The sequence below is a fragment of the Podarcis vaucheri genome (assembly GCF_965113315.1).
Source record: "Podarcis vaucheri genome assembly, chromosome: 10".
Classification (NCBI taxonomy): Eukaryota; Metazoa; Chordata; class Lepidosauria; order Squamata; family Lacertidae; genus Podarcis; species Podarcis vaucheri.
In genome coordinates, this window is record NC_138748.1 from 18,323,670 (window position 1) to 18,343,888 (window position 20,219).

General features: G+C 43.9%; 1 protein-coding gene across 3 annotated transcripts in view; it reads left to right on the top strand.

The window, feature by feature from the left end:
* The window catches only part of TSPAN12 (tetraspanin 12), a 92,913-nt gene that overhangs the window by 20,930 nt on the left and 51,764 nt on the right, over window positions 1–20,219 (top strand). For 2 of the 3 annotated variants that reach the window (XM_082239864.1, XM_082239865.1), the window contains exons 3-4: window positions 14,044–14,126; window positions 16,998–17,133. In XM_082239864.1, coding sequence (XP_082095990.1) covers window positions 14,044–14,126; window positions 16,998–17,133 — 219 coding nt within the window. Of the gene's footprint in view, window positions 1–233; window positions 380–14,043; window positions 14,127–16,997; window positions 17,134–20,219 lie in introns of all 3 variants that reach the window. The other variant, XM_082239866.1, reaches the window with a different exon arrangement.

The window sequence follows — 20,219 nt, forward strand, 5'->3', positions numbered from 1 at the left end:
AAAAGCGGCGGAATAGTAAAATAATGCAGTCCCAACATGAAAAGCAATATGACTGGGGAAATTCCTGCTGCTCAATATGATCGCAAATTGTATTGTGCAGAGAAGCATGCCACGAAAAATATTTTGCTAGAGCTTACCAAAATGCTGTTGGTTGGAGAAAAAGGGAAGAATGTTATCTCCTTTCTCTCTCTCTTTATATATATATATATAAAATATGTTTTGTTGAAAGAAAGGAAGCAGAAAGAAAGGATAGAAGGAAAAGGGTCGGGTCGGAGAGAGATTACTAGACTGGCGCCATTGCTAAGAAGAAGAAAAAGGAACTTTAGAAAGGAGAATTTTAGAAAAGAGAAGAAGGGGATACATGGAGCAAAGCAGACAGGTATACAATACGATTGTCACACACTTGGGAGCCCACAAAGAAGAAATACAACACTGGAAAAAGAGGATGGAAGAGAAAAACCAATCTGCATATAGCATGCCTATGCTAATTTATATGGATAGATGCAAATTTTAGAAATAATTACCAAAATTTGAATACACTATATATCAATATAACACACCCTCCAACATTTCTCTGATGAAAATAGGGACATCCTATTCCATAATAATAATAATAATAATAATAATAATAATAATAATAATACCCCGCCCATCTGTCTTGGTTACCCCAGCCACTCTTGGCAGCTTCCAACATATATAATAAATGCAATAAAACATTAAAACGTTAAAAAAACCCTTCCCTCTACAGAGTTGCCTTCAGATGGCTCAGAGTCAGATACCCATTCAATATTTATCTGATGAAAATAGGTCCTACCATACCCTCCAACATTTCTCCAATGAAAATAGAGACGCACTAAGGAAAAGCGGGACGTCCCGGGATCAAATTAGAAACCGGTGCGGCTTTTGTAAATCCAGGGCTGTCCCTGGAAAATAGGGACACTTGGAGGGTCTGATATAATGGGTAAAACTGTGACAAGATGAGCTATGGGTGTCAGTGGCGTAGCGTGGGTTGTCAGCACCCGGGGCAAGGCAAGTAATTTGCGCCCCCTAACCCTAACCCCCAGATGTTGCGCCCGGTGCGGCCGGCCCCCCCTGCACCCCCCACGCTACGCCACTGATGGGTGTGCCAGGCATGCCAACTCTGGGGGCCAAGGGGTCTTCAGCCCCCTCAATATTTGCTTGAAGGGGGCCCAGCCTCCCCATGTTGAGAGGAGCCCAGTGCAATGTTGCAAAGGCTGCACTGACTTGCGTGATTTGGGAGGTGTGTGTGATGTTGCCCCCCCAATCTTGGGGGCAACCTGGAGCCTCTGGTGCCTACTCAGCCTGTTTTGGGGTCACGAAAAGTCGGACACGACTAAATGACTAAACAGCAACAACAACAACAACTGTTGATGGGCAGCTTCAAGAGCCGTGCTCTGCCTTCTTATGGTTCCTTATCTTTAAACTGGACTTGGTCTGGAGATCCCTTCCCACAGAGGACACCTTCAGACAAGCAAGTATTAAATCAGTCAAAATTAATACCATCAACCAACTGTTAAGCAAAATACAAAAAAAAAAAGAAAGTACAAAATCACAGCCTCTGTAGAACCAATTATTAAGGGAAGAATGTAAAGTATGCATTTTTACATTTTTAATCCTCATCGCATATATATATATATATATATATATGCTTTCGTAGATTTTCACGGGTATAGGAATGCAGGTTTTGGTGTCTTCGGGTGTCTTCCCGTGTAAGAGTCGGGGTGTCTGTGCGACGTTTCGACGAGGTCTCACTCGTCATCTTCAGGCTGGTGCTTTCGGCTTCTTGTTACTGGAACAGAGCAGAGTCTGGTGTTTGCGTTCCTATAAATACTGTTGAGGGGTGTGGTGTATAGCCTCCAACGTTCTGGGTAGAGAGGAAGTTCCTAGATTAGTGTGCCTTTTCTTCTTTTGTTCCTTAATTACTTGAGGGATATCTTGGGTGATTTCATGAGTGATATTCTGAATATCACTGGGTGGGTCATTAATTACTTGAGGGATATCTTGGGTGATTTCATGAGTGATATTCTGAATATCACTGGGTGGGTCATTAAGTGTAGATTAGTTGCTAAAGCTCTCGTGTCTTGACCTCTTGAGCTTGTGAAGAGTTTTTCTGAGAAGATGGCTGTGCTGCATTTAGTTGTGCTCTGGCTTGGCTTCGTGTATAGGGGCGAGCTATGGTTTTGTGCCTTGTGCCAGCCAGATCTGTGTAGGGATTGCAGGGGGGTGCAGCATCCGGAGGTGCCACTATAGTTTGGTTGCTGGATGGAGTCTGTAATATGTCTGTGGAGAGGGTCTGGGTTTGGGTCTGGTGTGGTTGATTGGTGACGGCGTTCTGTGTGCCTCTGGTTCTGGTGTCGGTTTTTGTGGGGAGGGCTAATTTCCAGATGTCTGGCAGGCGGGACGTGTCGTCACGCTTGTTCATGTTGTGAGGGTGTTTCTCTATCTCGATGGCTTCCATGATTATTCTCTTGTGGTGATGTTCCATGTTAAAGAGCAATTTGGAATCTGCAAAATTAATTTCGTGTCCTGTTTCTTTCATGTGTTGGAAAAGAGAGGAAGTTTTTTCTTCTTTTTTGACGGCATTCTTGTGTTCTGCGATACGTGCATTTATTCGTCTGTTTGTTTGTCCAATGTACGTGGCTGGGCAGACTTTGCAGGGTATTTCATAGACCCCTTGGTTTTCCAGCTGGATTTTGTCTTTTGGGTTTCTGAGGATATTGGCTATTTTTTGGTTGGTGCAGAAGGCTGTTTTGATATTGTGTTTATGGAGGATTTTGCTGATTTTGTCTGTAGTGCCCTTGATATAAGGAAGGAGGGCCATGCCATTGTTTTCTTCTGTGTCTTGGTTTTTGGGGGGTGTTTCTTTTTGGATTAGCTTCGTAACCCTGTTTTTCTGGTATCCAGAAAACACATTTGAGAGATTCTGTAACTCAGTTGTCAAGTGGTCTTTGTCAGCCAGGCGTTTGGTTCTGGAGATGAGAGTCTTGGCTACGGAGTTTATTTGTGCAGGGTGGTGGTGTGATTGTGCATGTAAGTAGCGGTTGGTGTGTGTTTTTTTCCGGTAGATAGTGTGTCCTAGGGAGCCATCAGGTTTTTTGTAGATTAGGACGTCAAGAAAGGGGAGTTGGTTGTTGTCTTCTATTTCCATAGTGAATTGTATTTTGGGGTGTAGGCTGTTGAGATGTGTGAGGAAGCTATCTAGTTTTTCTTTCCCGTGTGGCCAAATTACAAAGGTGTCGTCAACATATCTGAGCCAAAGTTTGGGTTTGTGTTCTGACTTGTCTAAAGCATTGGTTTCAAAGTGTTCCATGTACAGATTTGCGATGACCGGTGAGAGGGGTGATCCCATGGGTGCTCCTTCTATCTGTTTGTATCTTTGTCCATTGTGGATGAAGTACGTGTTGGTTAGGCAGTGGTTGGTCAGGTCCAGGATGTATTTGGGGGGGTTGTATTTGTTTTGATATCCCTCAAGTAATTAATGACCCACCCAGTGATATTCAGAATATCACTCATGAAATCACCCAAGATATCCCTCAAGTAATTAAGGAACAAAAGAAGAAAAGGCACACTAATCTAGGAACTTCCTCTCTACCCAGAACGTTGGAGGCTATACACCACACCCCTCAACAGTATTTATAGGAACTCAAACACCAGACTCTGCTCTGTTCCAGTAACAAGAAGCCGAAAGCACCAGCCTGAAGATGACGAGTGAGACCTCGTCGAAACGTCGCACAGACACCCCGACTCTTACACGGGAAGACACCCGAAGACACCAAAACCTGCATTCCTATACCCGTGAAAATCTACGAAAGCATATATATATATATATATATATATATATATATATATATATATATATATGCAGGTTTTGGTGTCTTCGGGTGTCTTCCCGTGTAAGAGTCGGGGTGTCTGTGCGACGTTTCGACGAGGTCTCACTCGTCATCTTCAGGCTGGTGCTTTCGGCTTCTTGTTACTGGAACAGAGCAGAGTCTGGTGTTTGAGTTCCTATAAATACTGTTGAGGGGTGTGGTGTATAGCCTCCAACGTTCTGGGTAGAGAGGAAGTTCCTAGATTAGTGTGCCTTTTCTTCTTTTGTTCCTTAATTACTTGAGGGATATCTTGGGTGATTTCATGAGTGATATTCTGAATATCACTGGGTGGGTCATTAATTACTTGAGGGATATCTTGGGTGATTTCATGAGTGATATTCTGAATATCACTGGGTGGGTCATTAAGTGTAGATTAGTTGCTAAAGCTCTCGTGTCTTGACCTCTTGAGCTTGTGAAGAGTTTTTCTGAGAAGATGGCTGTGCTGCATTTAGTTGTGCTCTGGCTTGGCTTCGTGTATAGGGGCGAGCTATGGTTTTGTGCCTTGTGCCAGCCAGATCTGTGTAGGGATTGCAGGGGGGTGCAGCATCCGGAGGTGCCACTATAGTTTGGTTGCTGGATGGAGTCTGTAATATGTCTGTGGAGAGGGTCTGGGTTTGGGTCTGGTGTGGTTGATTGGTGACGGCGTTCTGTGTGCCTCTGGTTCTGGTGTCGGTTTTTGTGGGGAGGGCTAATTTCCAGATGTCTGGCAGGCGGGACGTGTCGTCACGCTTGTTCATGTTGTGAATTGTATTTTGGGGTGTAGGCTGTTGAGATGTGTGAGGAAGCTATCTAGTTTTTCTTTCCCGTGTGGCCAAATTACAAAGGTGTCGTCAACATATCCAACACATGAAAGAAACAGGACACGAAATTAATTTTGCAGATTCCAAATTGCTCTTTAACATGGAACATCACCACAAGAGAATAATCATGGAAGCCATCGAGATAGAGAAACACCCTCACAACATGAACAAGCGTGACGACACGTCCCGCCTGCCAGACATCTGGAAATTAGCCCTCCCCACAAAAACCGACACCAGAACCAGAGGCACACAGAACGCCGTCACCAATCAACCACACCAGACCCAAACCCAGACCCTCTCCACAGACATATTACAGACTCCATCCAGCAACCAAACTATAGTGGCACCTCCGGATGCTGCACCCCCCTGCAATCCCTACACAGATCTGGCTGGCACAAGGCACAAAACCATAGCTCGCCCCTATACACGAAGCCAAGCCAGAGCACAACTAAATGCAGCACAGCCATCTTCTCAGAAAAACTCTTCACAAGCTCAAGAGGTCAAGACACGAGAGCTTTAGCAACTAATCTACACTTAATGACCCACCCAGTGATATTCAGAATATCACTCATGAAATCACCCAAGATATCCCTCAAGTAATTAATGACCCACCCAGTGATATTCAGAATATCACTCATGAAATCACCCAAGATATCCCTCAAGTAATTAAGGAACAAAAGAAGAAAAGGCACACTAATCTAGGAACTTCCTCTCTACCCAGAACGTTGGAGGCTATACACCACACCCCTCAACAGTATTTATAGGAACTCAAACACCAGACTCTGCTCTGTTCCAGTAACAAGAAGCCGAAAGCACCAGCCTGAAGATGACGAGTGAGACCTCGTCGAAACGTCGCACAGACACCCCGACTCTTACACGGGAAGACACCCGAAGACACCAAAACCTGCATATATATATATATATATATATATATATATATATATATATATATATATGCTTTCGTAGATTTTCACGGGTATAGGAATGCAGGTTTTGGTGTCTTCGGGTGTCTTCCCGTGTAAGAGTCGGGGTGTCTGTGCGACGTTTCGACGAGGTCTCACTCGTCATCTTCAGGCTGGTGCTTTCGGCTTCTTGTTACTGGAACAGAGCAGAGTCTGGTGTTTGAGTTCCTATAAATACTGTTGAGGGGTGTGGTGTATAGCCTCCAACGTTCTGGGTAGAGAGGAAGTTCCTAGATTAGTGTGCCTTTTCTTCTTTTGTTCCTTAATTACTTGAGGGATATCTTGGGTGATTTCATGAGTGATATTCTGAATATCACTGGGTGGGTCATTAATTACTTGAGGGATATCAAAACAAATACAACCCCCCCAAATACATCCTGGACCTGACCAACCACTGCCTAACCAACACGTACTTCATCCACAATGGACAAAGATACAAACAGATAGAAGGAGCACCCATGGGATCACCCCTCTCACCGGTCATCGCAAATCTGTACATGGAACACTTTGAAACCAATGCTTTAGACAAGTCAGAACACAAACCCAAACTTTGGCTCAGATATGTTGACGACACCTTTGTAATTTGGCCACACGGGAAAGAAAAACTAGATAGCTTCCTCACACATCTCAACAGCCTACACCCCAAAATACAATTCACTATGGAAATAGAAGACAACAACCAACTCCCCTTTCTTGACGTCCTAATCTACAAAAAACCTGATGGCTCCCTAGGACACACTATCTACCGGAAAAAAACACACACCAACCGCTACTTACATGCACAATCACACCACCACCCTGCACAAATAAACTCCGTAGCCAAGACTCTCATCTCCAGAACCAAACGCCTGGCTGACAAAGACCACTTGACAACTGAGTTACAGAATCTCTCAAATGTGTTTTCTGGATACCAGAAAAACAGGGTTACGAAGCTAATCCAAAAAGAAACACCCCCCAAAAACCAAGACACAGAAGAAAACAATGGCATGGCCCTCCTTCCTTATATCAAGGGCACTACAGACAAAATCAGCAAAATCCTCCATAAACACAATATCAAAACAGCCTTCTGCACCAACCAAAAAATAGCCAATATCCTCAGAAACCCAAAAGACAAAATCCAGCTGGAAAACCAAGGGGTCTATGAAATACCCTGCAAAGTCTGCCCAGCCACGTACATTGGACAAACAAACAGACGAATAAATGCACGTATCGCAGAACACAAGAATGCCGTCAAAAAAGAAGAAAAAACTTCCTCTCTTTTCCAACACATGAAAGAAACAGGACACGAAATTAATTTTGCAGATTCCAAATTGCTCTTTAACATGGAACATCACCACAAGAGAATAATCATGGAAGCCATCGAGATAGAGAAACACCCTCACAACATGAACAAGCGTGACGACACGTCCCGCCTGCCAGACATCTGGAAATTAGCCCTCCCCACAAAAACCGACACCAGAACCAGAGGCACACAGAACGCCGTCACCAATCAACCACACCAGACCCAAACCCAGACCCTCTCCACAGACATATTACAGACTCCATCCAGCAACCAAACTATAGTGGCACCTCCGGATGCTGCACCCCCCTGCAATCCCTACACAGATCTGGCTGGCACAAGGCACAAAACCATAGCTCGCCCCTATACACGAAGCCAAGCCAGAGCACAACTAAATGCAGCACAGCCATCTTCTCAGAAAAACTCTTCACAAGCTCAAGAGGTCAAGACACGAGAGCTTTAGCAACTAATCTACACTTAATGACCCACCCAGTGATATTCAGAATATCACTCATGAAATCACCCAAGATATCCCTCAAGTAATTAATGACCCACCCAGTGATATTCAGAATATCACTCATGAAATCACCCAAGATATCCCTCAAGTAATTAAGGAACAAAAGAAGAAAAGGCACACTAATCTAGGAACTTCCTCTCTACCCAGAACGTTGGAGGCTATACACCACACCCCTCAACAGTATTTATAGGAACGCAAACACCAGACTCTGCTCTGTTCCAGTAACAAGAAGCCGAAAGCACCAGCCTGAAGATGACGAGTGAGACCTCGTCGAAACGTCGCACAGACACCCCGACTCTTACACGGGAAGACACCCGAAGACACCAAAACCTGCATATATATATATATATATATATATAAACACCTCCCTTTCTAAGGCACCTAACAAATAATATAAAAGCCAAATAAAAGAAATCATAAAACAAAACTTTTTAAAACAACAACAGAAATCCATGCCGAAAGAATCACCACTAGAATGTATCCAGAATGAGTTTCTTCTATGCCGTATAAAATTCACCACAGAAATATTTCTGCTGAATTGAGAACATTCCTCTCTTACCAGTTTTGGAATAAGTGAATTAGATTCTGTAAAGCCATTTAGGAGGCTGTTATGATTGAGATTATTTTAACATTTGTATGTTTTCAAGTAAAATGTTAACGTTTGCGTGTATGGTTGTAAAACTTTATTGGTCTTTTTGCTTTATCTTTTTGTAAACCACTTCAAGGTTTTCTTTGTTTTTTGGTGTTTTTTACCAATGTGTATACATTTTCTGAAATAAAAAAATAAAAAAGGCCTTTTCAGGTATTTGACATGTGGGCATGTGCAAAGAGGCTGGGATCAGAAGTTCCTCACCATCAGAGGTGCCAACTTGAATAAAACATTGTGAGGGCCCAGGTAAGCCCTACCCCTATAATCGATCACAAGACACATCATTTGGATGCACATGCACATCATTTTAACATGCACGCATGCACATCTTAACATGCATTTACCACTTAACATGCACATCTTAAGTACCACTTAACATGCACATCTTAACATGCATTTTAACATGCACATGCACATCATTTTAACATGCACATTTTAACATGCACACATGCACATCTGCGCATGCACATCATTTGGATGGCCCCTCCAATGTTTTACTGGGGGGCCTTTGGCCCCTAGGAGATGGCTCCTATGCCCGCCATCGCTCTCCATGTGTTGGAGGCCAAACACAGGTTGTTGTACCTAGGGGTTAGCTAGATCTTCTTCTGCCCCACAAGCACTGATAACAGTATGTGTGGCCCAAAAGCTAACTTGTTGTGTACAGTCATACCTTGGGTTGAATGTGCTTCAGGATGAGCGCGTTCGAGTTGCACTCCACGGCAACCCAGAAGTAACGGAGCGCGTTACTTCCGGGTTTCGCCACTTGCGCATGCGCAGATGCTAAAAATGACATCACACGCATGCGCAGAAGCACTGAAACGTGACCCGCGCATGTGCAGACGCGCGGACACGGGTTACGTTTGCTTCTAGATGCGAACGGGGCTCCGGAACGGATCCTGTTCACAGCTAGAAGTACCACTGTATATCGAACGCCTCCCTCAGGAGACAAAACAAGGTTTCACTGGCACTGTGAGAGGGTGAAGAGAGGCTACTCCAGCAGTCAGCAAACTTTTTCGACAGGGGGCCGATCCACTGTCCCTCAGACCTCGTGGGGGGCCAGACTATGTTCTTTGGGGAAAAACGAATTCCAATGCCCTACAAATAACTGAGAGATACATTTTAAATAAAAGCACACATTCTACTCATGTAAAAACACCAGGCAGGCCCCACAAATAACTCAGAGATGCATTTTAAATAAAAGGACACATTCTATTCATGTAAAAACATGCTGATTCCTGGACCATCCAGGGCCGGATTTAGTAGGCGATTGGGCCGGATTTGGCTCCCAGGCCTTAGTTTGCCTACCCATGGGCTACGCCTTCATGCCCATTTGCATTGTCATTCCAGGGCCTTGTGCCCATTTTTGTGCCAAGGAAGGAAGAAAAGGCTGGAAGAAAAAAGTGGACGAGGAGTTTTGATGTGGGATGAACGCCTTGCATCCGTCCCGGCGTGTGCTTGCCAGTTTCGTAGCTGGAACTCCACTGCACGCCAAGGGAGCATGGTTCTGGTTGCAGCTGTTCCTTTGCTCCTCTGACATTCCTGCCTCAAATATATACAGGGTTCTTCTGTCTTCCGCATAGCTGCTTGTGGTGTAGCCTGCTGCCGAATGTAATTAATAGTTGCTCGTCCAGCAACTCAATGTCACCCCTTTGTTTTCCTTTGCTTTTGGAGGGAACGGAGAGTGAAAAATAAAGCGGCGCCACTTGAGTTAGCAGAGCTGTTTCTTAATCGATTGCGTCGTGGACACAATTAGAAGCTACAGCTGGAAACCTTTTGTGCCGTTGTCATAGTTTGATGCTGTTAACTGCTCAGCAAGAGAGGCCAGATAAACCGATAGGTCTGTGCTTATCTTTCTTTAAAGCAAAGTTGGGGGTGGGGTTAAGGGGGCTAAAGAGATATCGATGAAACTTGCGGATTTTATTTCCATAGAGGCAAAATAAAATTGACAAAAGGCGATTCTGGTTTTGAATAGGTAGCTCATGTCAATCACCCAGGCTTCTCCAAAGAGACCTCCAAATTCCCCACATAGCTTGCACCCCCCATCCCTTGCACTTTTGGTCATCTTCTGGTCTCCACCAGATCCCGAGTCCAGGTGCTGTTCTTTCTAAAGAGAGCTGGGTCACTGGCGGGTTCGTATGGTGAATAATGGCCGTTTACATGGTGTGGACTTCTCGACCTCACAGCCTTAGAATAGTAGTGTAGATCCCCCCCCCCCAAAAAAAATCTAGTAATAAGAATTAGGCTATTTTCCAGCCACTGTTACATGCGCAATGTGCAAACAAACTGCCATGAGCCTATGTAGATCTATCATGTTGCAATCCCATGGCTGTTCAGGAAAATCATGGAGCTATGCCAGACTCCCTCTTCAGGCCCCTCCCGATAATTAATGCTTACAGAATTAATGAGTGATCAGGATCTGATTTAAGGCCTCATTAAGAGCATGAATATTATGGTTAGAGCTGGAGAGAGGACAGGGAAATGTCTGATCCTGCACGTTTCTTTGGATTCTTAAATGTGGGTGCAGGACCCACAGTCTTAAGATCTGCATATACAGTGGTACCTCAGCTTACATATGCTTCAGGTTACATACGCTTCAGGTTACAGACTCCGTTAACCCAGAAATAGTGCTTCAGGTTAAGAACTTTGCTTCAGGATGGGAACAGAAATCAGGCGGCACGGCAGCAGCAGGAGGCCCCATTAGCTAAAGTGGCTAAGAGATTCAGGATAAGTACGGACTTCCGGAATGAATTAAGTACTTAACCTGAGGTACCACTGTATTATATACGCTTCTTTGGGTAGGGGGAGAAGGGTTGCATAGAAGCATTGAAAACAAATAGCAATAGTGGTGGAGGTGTGAGGCAATTAAGAAATTTTGGACAGTAATACAAGAAGAATTAAAGAAGATGTTGAAAATATCAATAATAAAAAAACCAGACATATATCTCCTTGGATTGATGGGGAAGAGATACCACGGAGGGGAAAAAGAATCTTCTTATATGCAAGTACAACAGCTAGAGTAGTGACTGCTGCTAAGTGGAAGTCACAGACTCTACGCTTAAGGGAAGAATGGATTTGTAAACTAAATGAATACTTAACTCTGGCAAAACTAACAGCTATTATAAGAAACCAATCGAATCAGAAATTAAAAAAGGAGTAGGAATGTTTTGATGAATACCGTATTTTTTGCCCTATAGGACGCACTTTTTCCCCTCCAAAAATGAAGGGGAAATCTGGGTGCATCCTATGGGGCGAATGCAGGCTTTCGCTGAAGCCTGGAGAGTGAGAGGCATCGGTGCGCACCGACCCCTCTCTCTCTCCAGGCTTCAGGAAGCTCTGCGCAACCCTCGGGAGACCAGCTCCGAGGGTTGCGCAGAGCTGCCTGCAGTCCCCGGCTCAGCACAGCTCTGCGCGGCCACCGGGAGCGAAGCCCGCCCTGCTCCAGATGGCGGCGCAGAGCTGCCTGCAGTCCTGGGATCAGCGCACTTCTCCCCATCGCCAGCCCCACAAGCTCGGGGGACAGCGGGGAGGCAGAGTGTGCCTTCCCACTGTTCCCTGACCTGGTTCTTCCAGCCCCGCACCTGGGGGGGGAATAATTTTTTTTCTTTATTTCCCCCCCAAAAAACTAGGTGTGACCTATGGGCCGGAGCGTCCTATGGGGCGCAAAATACGGTATATGGTAAAATATTGCTCAAAAATATATATGCTAATATGCCTAGATTAAACTGTAAAGTATCTGAGGGAAGGTAAATCAGTAAGGGAAGATAATAAGAATATATAGAAGATTTGAGAAGATTGTAAAATGCAAATATAAATGTAATCTCAGAATGTAGAGGAAATCGTGTGGGGGTGGAGGGAAGCGGGGGGACAAAAGAATATTAGGTTTGATTGATGGATATATGGGGGATGGGTAGGATGTGGTGATGGCTTTGGTTTATTTATATTGTGATGTAATATGGAAAAAACCAATAAAATTTTGTATGGGGGGGGGATAAAGAAAACTAATAGCAATAGCAACCTTCAGTTGCTTCCATTCTTTATCTAAGATCAGTCTACTCTTTTGATGCTATATCCGTGTTCCAGTTCTGAAGGAGGTTAATTTTGTAAACTGCCCTGTGATCATCGGGTGAAGGGCTGTATATAAATTTAATGACCAATAATAATAGCAGATGATGAGGTAATCACTTTCCTCCAAACCTCCTTAAATGGAGATTATGAAAGCTCAATTTGATCCTCTTCCAGAATGGGTGTGTTCATATGGTCCTTTTTTTGTGGCTCAAAATTTAAAATGTCATGGCCTCATCCCTAGTTACTACTTCAGCAGTGTTACAAACTGAAGATATGAAAGCTAGGAGCTAAAGGGCACCTTAAACTGAGCTTACGGGCACAAAAACGGAATGTGTAGGTGCGCCTTTTTGTAACAAGAATACGAAGCTGAAAATGAATGAACTCCAGCTAAAATATTATGTTCATTTTTCACATGGTCTAGTCCTTCCCCTGCCCACCCCCCTAATATTCTTCAGAGGGTCTCTTCGCCAGTCTTCGGAGAGTAGCTGGAAGTGGGGAGGCAGAAAAAGGTCCTCGTTTCCTTCCACTCTGCAGTTTTAATTTCAGGCATGGCACTATCAGGAGTTTGGCCTACACTCGAGTAGGACTCTGGCAGAGACTCATGCCTGACTGGCATGTTCTCTCCCTCCTGGTCGATCGTTTGGGAGCTTCATAAGCTTTCTTCAGCCCGAACATCACAGCGACCGATTCCAACAGACACTGGCACACTTAGGGATCCGCAGAGTTTGCGCAACTTGCATGACAGACCTCAGCACTTTGGCTAATCTACTTTATTTACATATAAACACACGGAGCACTGCAACATGGCTCTCTCTCTCTCTAGTATCAGACAGCAAAGAGAAAAAGAACAAAGGATAATCGTCCCACTTCACAGAACACAGTAATACAAACATCCTGTCTCCGTCACTTCCCACTCTGTGGAGTCAAAACATATACCATCATGTGATAGACAACAATTCCATGACTGCAATCATGGAGCAGAAATTCTAACAGGTACTGCGCCCAGAGCTCAGAAACTGCTTGCGCTAGTGAAATTCCCTGGCGCAAAACACGCCTAGAACAATGGGAATTTCGAACACTGTATTTCAGTATTGTGCATGTGCATGTTTATATATTTTCTTTCTATCAAGTTGAGTACTTTAAGTCCTTTTAACCACAAGATTGCTATGCTCAGCAAGGGGTGGGATTTGGTGACTTCCACGGCCCCTTCAAATTCTGAAATTCTATGATTTTTTAAATCATGTATAAAATATGAAATCTTAAGTTAGTTTCGCTTTTCCTGATTGCCCACGTTTGATAACCAAACTGTGAGTGTTCAGAAGTTGGCAAAACAGCTGGAATTGATCTTATTACACTCCATCATCTTAACCTAGTCCAGGTCTCTGATGAGCTGCATATTATTCATTCAGCTTCAATCACACAAGTGGCTTTCCCCATACATGCCAGCTTGAGTGAGGATTTTTCCCCTCCCCTGAGTAATCCGATAATTATACACATAGTGGTCTCTCAAAGCCAGTAGTCTGAAGGAAAACGGATCATGGTACCTTGTGGATTTCACTTATGAAATCTCTGCTGGAGTTATTAATCTTACAACAAGCAGAAAATAAAACCTCAAAGCTTACCAGGTCCCCGAGGTGCGCAGTTTTGGGGAGAGCAGCCAGTTCGGAAACGGCTCCGTTGAGAAACTCGCTCTTCCAAAGTATTAGTAAATTGGAAAGGAGCAGATTGCCATGTTTAGAGAAGTAATACTTTAGCAACGCATCTGCTCACAGCACTAAGTGGGGGGGGGATGTTCTGTGCAACAGTGCCTGTAATGCTGTTTTAATAATGTGAGTCTGCTCTAAATTGTGTTTGCTAAATAAAATCCCTGTTTTATTTCAGTTGATGTCCATCACTGTGTTAGCCGTTTCTGCCTGGATGAGAGACTACTTGAATAATGTTCTCACTTTAACTGCAGAAACAAGGTAGGCTTCTCATGGTTGTCCGCATGTAGCTAGACTGCCAAGGAGGAAAGTGCGAATTCTTGGGTTGGTTGTGGGAAAGGGTGAGGTCCCACAAAGCTTCTGAAAAGGGCTTTGGTATTTTGCATAATTTATCTGAGATGCTGTTTTTAAAAGCCCACTGCTGGAATAATCCTGTTTAAGGTCACGTTTCCACCATACATTTAATGCACCATTGCAGTCAAACCTTGGTTTCCGAAGGGCTCCATTTTGGAACGTTTCAGCTCCCAATTGCCGAAAACCCGGAAGTAAATGTTCCAGTTTCCGACATTTTTCGGAAGCCGGACGTCCAACGCGGCTTCTGCTTGAGTGCAGGAAGCTCTTGCACCCAATTGGAAGCCACGCCTCGGTTGTCGAATGTTTTGGAAGCCGAACGGGCTTCTGGAATGGATTATGTCTGGCAACCTAGGTTTGACTGTGCAACACCTTAACAATCGCGGCTCCCCCCTCCCAAAGAATCCTGAGAACTGTAGTTTGTTGAGGGTGCTAAGAGTTGCTAGGAGAAACCTATTCCCCTCCCAGAGCTAAAATTACTAGAATTCCCTGGGAAGAGGCTTGTTGTTGTTTAGTCGTTTAGTCCTGTCTGATTCTTCGTGACCACATGGACCAGAGCACGCCAGGCACTCCCGTCTTCCACTGCCTCCCGCAGTTTGGTCACACTCATGCTGGTAGCTTCAAGAACACTGTCCAATCATCTCACTGTCCAACCATCACATTCAGTGACTGTGTGAGGATTTCCCACAATTCCCTGTTCTGCTTCCAATAATTCTTGGCGTGGTGGATGCAAGAATTCTGGGAAGGGGTGGGGATTCCTCTTTAAACAGGAGTCCATGCTCCCACACCCTTCTCACTTTTCATTCTGTAAGAATAGTACAAAGGTTAGAGAGGGTTAGGGGTTCGTTCAGCTGGAATAGTCGTTTTGTGGCCTTTTCAGCCATTTTCTCACCATATGTTTCCTTTCTGTTCCGGTTGAGTTTGTGGGGTGTGGTGGCATCCTCCCCACTTGCTCACCCCTCTTGGTCTCTTTCTCTGAAGAGTCTAGCCCAGTATTTCCCAAGCTTGGATCTCCAGCTGTTTTGGGACTACAGTTCCCATCACCCCTGACCACTGGTCCTACTAGGCAGGGATGGTGGGAATTGTAGTCCAAAAACAGCTGGAAGCCTAAGTTTGGGAAACACTGGTCTAGCCCCTGGATGAGGGGTCTGTTGCCCTCCAGTTGTTGTTGGACTCCAACTCCCATCAGCCTCAGCCAGCCTGGCCAAAGAACGTGGATGATGGGGATTGTAGTCCGGCAACATCCTCCAGAACCCGAAAGTCGAAAAATCTAACATCCCTATTCTTGCACCAACAATCATTGCTTGAGCCTCTCCACCCAACCCTATTCCAAATTGCTGAAAGCTCCTCTTCACTTGTTTGCATTTTATTTATTTGCATTCTCTTTCAACGGAAGACTCATAGCCTAGCAAAAAAGGAATCAGTGTAAGAATTACAACGCAAATGCCTTACTTGCACTTCCCAATAGAAAGTAATTGATATAAGGAAAGCAATACAGATTCCATATTCAAAACTGAACAATACTTTTGATGCTAATTCCACATTTTAAGTAGCATAATGAGAGCAGGATTCAATTTCGTCCTCTTCTTTCCCCTCTGTGCCCCCCAAATTGGCTTTGGAACAGCAAATGAGGGGAGAAGAGGGGGGATTGTTCCATCTGGCAGGCTGAACAGATTGCACTGATGGAATGATTGACGTAGGACCACGTTGAATTCCTCACTTGTGTATCTCTAAGCAGTACGCATAAATGGGCAAAGCGTTTTAAACCACAAAAACGAACCATATACAAAACACCAAAATGCATCAAGATAGGACACCAAATGCAACAGTATATATCATGGAAATATATTCAGGTATCACAAAAAGAAATGTGCATAATAATAATAATAATAATAATAATAATAATAATACAGTTCTAATTCCAAGAGTTCTCAAACAAATGCCTTTGTGCAGCTTGAAGGCGGCAGTCCTCTGGCTGTAAACTCACAGTCTATATATTCAGAGATATACTGCCCCCAACATGGAGGTTCTACTTCTCTATCACTGTTAGTTGTTGAGGGATTGATCTTCCCAAAAAAGGAAAACCTCTCTTTCTTCCCCAGAAGGGAGAAACCACTGAGGTAAAGCAGTTTCAGAAGCAAAAGGCACAGAGCTTTTTTTTTTTTTTAAAGCACCCTCAAATCTTCCCTGGAGGACAAAATAGGGACAATAATTTATACAGGTTCCAGAAAACTGGGGTTGTCCCTTGAGCACCGATTCCATGGCTGTTTATTACTCTGCCTCTCGTGAGATCTCAGTATAGTCTAGGGCAGCCTCAGTTCATTCATTCATTGTCCGTGTGTTAAGGAATATGTACTTTAAAGTATGCAGCAAAACGAGTTATTTCAAAACTAAGAAATTGAATAATTCATAGCTTCTAAAAGCTGTTAGGCCATTTCCATCTAGATTCAAAGGGCACAACTGCCTCTCAATAGGACACTCCTGGTAGTAGTAGTAGATGTAATGATAATAATAATAATAATGATAATTTAATTTATACCCCGCCCTCCCCAGCCAAGACTGGGCTCAGGGAGGCTAACACCAAATATCTAATACATTTAAAACACAAAATCAAACCATTAGTTTAAAATACAATTCGAATCACATTAAAAATCAAAATAAAATTAAGTGGGTAAGACTAATGGTTTCTGCATTCCTTGATCAGAAGACTACCATTTTCTAAAACGAGCCACGGTTCAGTTCTGTTAGCATGATCCTGTTGTTGTTTTCATTTGCTTTCAGGGTAGAGGAAGCTGTTCTTTCCACTTACTTTCCAGTTGTCCACCCAGTCATGATTGCCGTCTGCTGTTTCCTTATCATTGTCGGGATGTTGGGCTATTGCGGAACAGTGAAAAGGAACCTTCTGCTGCTCGTGTGGGTAAGAGTCTTCTGTTTTCCTGTGCCATTTCGGCATTGATGCAAGGAGAACGTAACTTAATATCCCATTGCCACTCTTTCTTCTTTGGCGATCACTTGTAGCCAAGTAAGTTTGTCTTCCATGAACACGGTCTTAACAGTGAGTCCGTAAGTGACTATGGAGGCCAATTCTGGATCCACATGTCCCTCCACAGTGGGGACATAGGTTTCCAGGCGGGAGTTGATCACAGTGAGGGTTTGTCAAGGGTGCCTTCCTCTTAGCACGTTTCTCCCTTTCAGCCTGAGTTTGAGCGTCTTCAAAGCCCATGACACCTTTGGTAACAGCTGTTCTCCAATTGGAGCGCTCGCAGGCCAGTGTTTCCCAGTTGTCGGTGTTCATACTACATTTTTTAGACAATCCCACAGTGATTGGGATTGAAGATTGGAGTGATCATTCTGTGATATTATGGCAGTGGGCAAAGCTGTATTGTAACTTTTGAATAAAAGTATTTATTTTTTTAAAATGGCTTTGGGGGAAAAAGAGAGAAGAGGGTTGCTGAAGGTATTTTGGTCACCCATAGTCTCAGAAGCTGGTAGAAATGGAGAACTTTCTTCTCTGCTCTGGGACCAAGTCTTGTTCAACTTTTCAGTCAGCTTTGGAGCATTCTGTGTTTAGATACAGTTCTGCGTGAGGCAAAGCTTGTGGAAAGAAATGAAGTCTTTGCCAGTAGAATATAGATTAAGAGCTTGAGGAATGCCTAGCTTTGCTTGAATGGTAGAATTTAGGCTCTTATTTACAAAGCTCTGAAACTGGTTCAATCTTAACTTCATGAGTGGGACTGAACCAGCTTTATTAGAAAACAGTGCCTCAGTTTCAACACAGTTCTGTACTGCTCTGCTCCAAAGTACGTAAGTCCTGTTGAATTTGGTGGGGCTTACTTCTGAGCAATGCATAAATTGCACCGTAATTCCCCATTTACCTGGAAGTAAGCTCCATTGAGTTCAGTGGCACTTACTCCCAGGTAAATGTGTATCGAGTTGCAGCCTTAGTGCAGTCCACAATCTGGACATTACAGTTGAGATAAGGCTGTGTACCGGGCAACATTCCACTGTAAGTTGTCCTTAACAGACAGATGCCTGGGAATGGGAAAGAATCTGAATTATTTGGTTCTTGCCACCCCAGACTTCTAAAACAAGCTATTAAATCACTTGAGTGTCTTAAAACGTTTAACCCATTATCGTTTTGTTCTTTTTAAATCTCAGATGAATGTTCTGTTTAATCACCATTTTTTTTTTAAAAAAAAAAATGCAGTGTGTTGAAATAACAAACTTGGTCCTAATCCTTTCTTTCTTTGTTTATTTAAAATGCCAGTGGAGAAGCAGAATCAGTTACTGCTCTTTAACACAATCTGGAAGTAAACACATGTACTGTGTGTAGAGCAATCAAACTCCATTAAATCAAGCCTAGACAGTTCTAGAGCTCTTAACCTACAATATTTCACTCTGGGAAGCCTGAGAACCAGCTCTTTCTGGCCCAACTGATAAGCAAAAATAAATGATCTTTTCCTAAGTACACTGCAGTTCTTGACTAATTGCTAAATAAGCCGTTTACCATGGCATTGCAGAGATGTGCAGGTGCGACTCAATAGTTGATTCATCACCCTAATAAGAAGCAACAGCAACACCCCAGAACAGCTCGGCAGAAAAAGCTTTCGTAAAACCAGATGAAATGCAGGATAAAGAAACATGGTGTAAAATATTAAGCCTTTTCAATCTTTCCCTTTGTTTTTCATTCTGAGACTTCTCGAGGATTGAAGTAATCAAGCACACATTAATTTGAATGCATCCTGAAGCTAAATTAATTTAAATATATATATATATCTTAAGAATTATTTAAACCCACAGGTGTCTTTAAAGTACGGTGTACTGTAGAGGGATGGTCCTACTATTTTATTTTATTTTATTTATTTTATATGTTTACTGCCCTGTAAGGTAAAGGTAAAGGACCCCTGGACGGTTAAGTCCAATCAAAGGCAACTATGGGATTGCGGCGCTCATCTTGCTTTCAGGGTGAGGGAGCCGGCGTTTGTCCACAGACACCTTTCCGGGTCACGTGGCCCACATGGCTAAACCATTTCTGGTGCAATGGGACACTGTGATGAGTGCCAGATCGCACGGAAACGCCGTTTACCTTTCTGCTGCAGCGGTACCTATTTATCTACTTGCACTGGCATGCTTTCAAATTCCTAGGTTGGCAGGAGATGGGACAGAGCAATGGGAGCTCACCTCACTGTATGGATTCGAATTGCTGACCTTCCGACTGGTGAGCCCAAGAGGCTCAGTGGTTTAGACCACAGCGCCCTATACCTGTACTTTATAAGGCACGAAACCAGCAGGGTTGGAGTAGGTGGAGCTGAAGGAGCAAATAATGACAGGGCACTGTCTTGAGATTGAAACAGAAACCCTAACCTCTTGCCTCAAGGAGTTCCACACTTGGGATGGCAATGCAGAAAAAGCATTCTCACATGTTGCCAACCATCCAATGGCCCATGCAAGCAAGGCACGACTATCAGTCTTAAAGAACAGGGTGGTTTGCATAAGTTGCACTGTTCAGAAAGGAGCCAGTTGGACCCAGAATGGATGGAGTTACCTACTTGGGGAAGAGGACGGGATTAGCCTTCCTCCCAGTCACGTCTCCAAGTGCATCTCTTCACTTTTTGGTCTAGGATTATAGCTCGTACATCCTTTGAACACAGCAGATCACAGACTCTGTTCCTTCCATCTCTAGTTTCTCATTAAAAAGGGATTGGATTTTGTGTGATGGGAAAGATCTCTCTCTCTCTGCCTGAGATCTTGGAGAGCAGCAGCCAATTCGGGTTCCTGTACCCTGGTTAGGGCTGTCTTTAGCATATGCGGCTCCGGGGTTCAGAAATTCACCCAGCACCCCAATTTTTTTGGGGGGGGAGCAGGTCAAAGTTCTTGAGTTTTTTTAAGGGGGCAGCTCAGAGTTTTTGAGCTTTTAAGGAGGGGGACAGCAAAAACCGCTAACATGAAAAAGTAAAAAACGGCTGCGATGCCCCCGACTTTCCATTTTTGCAATCATGCTAA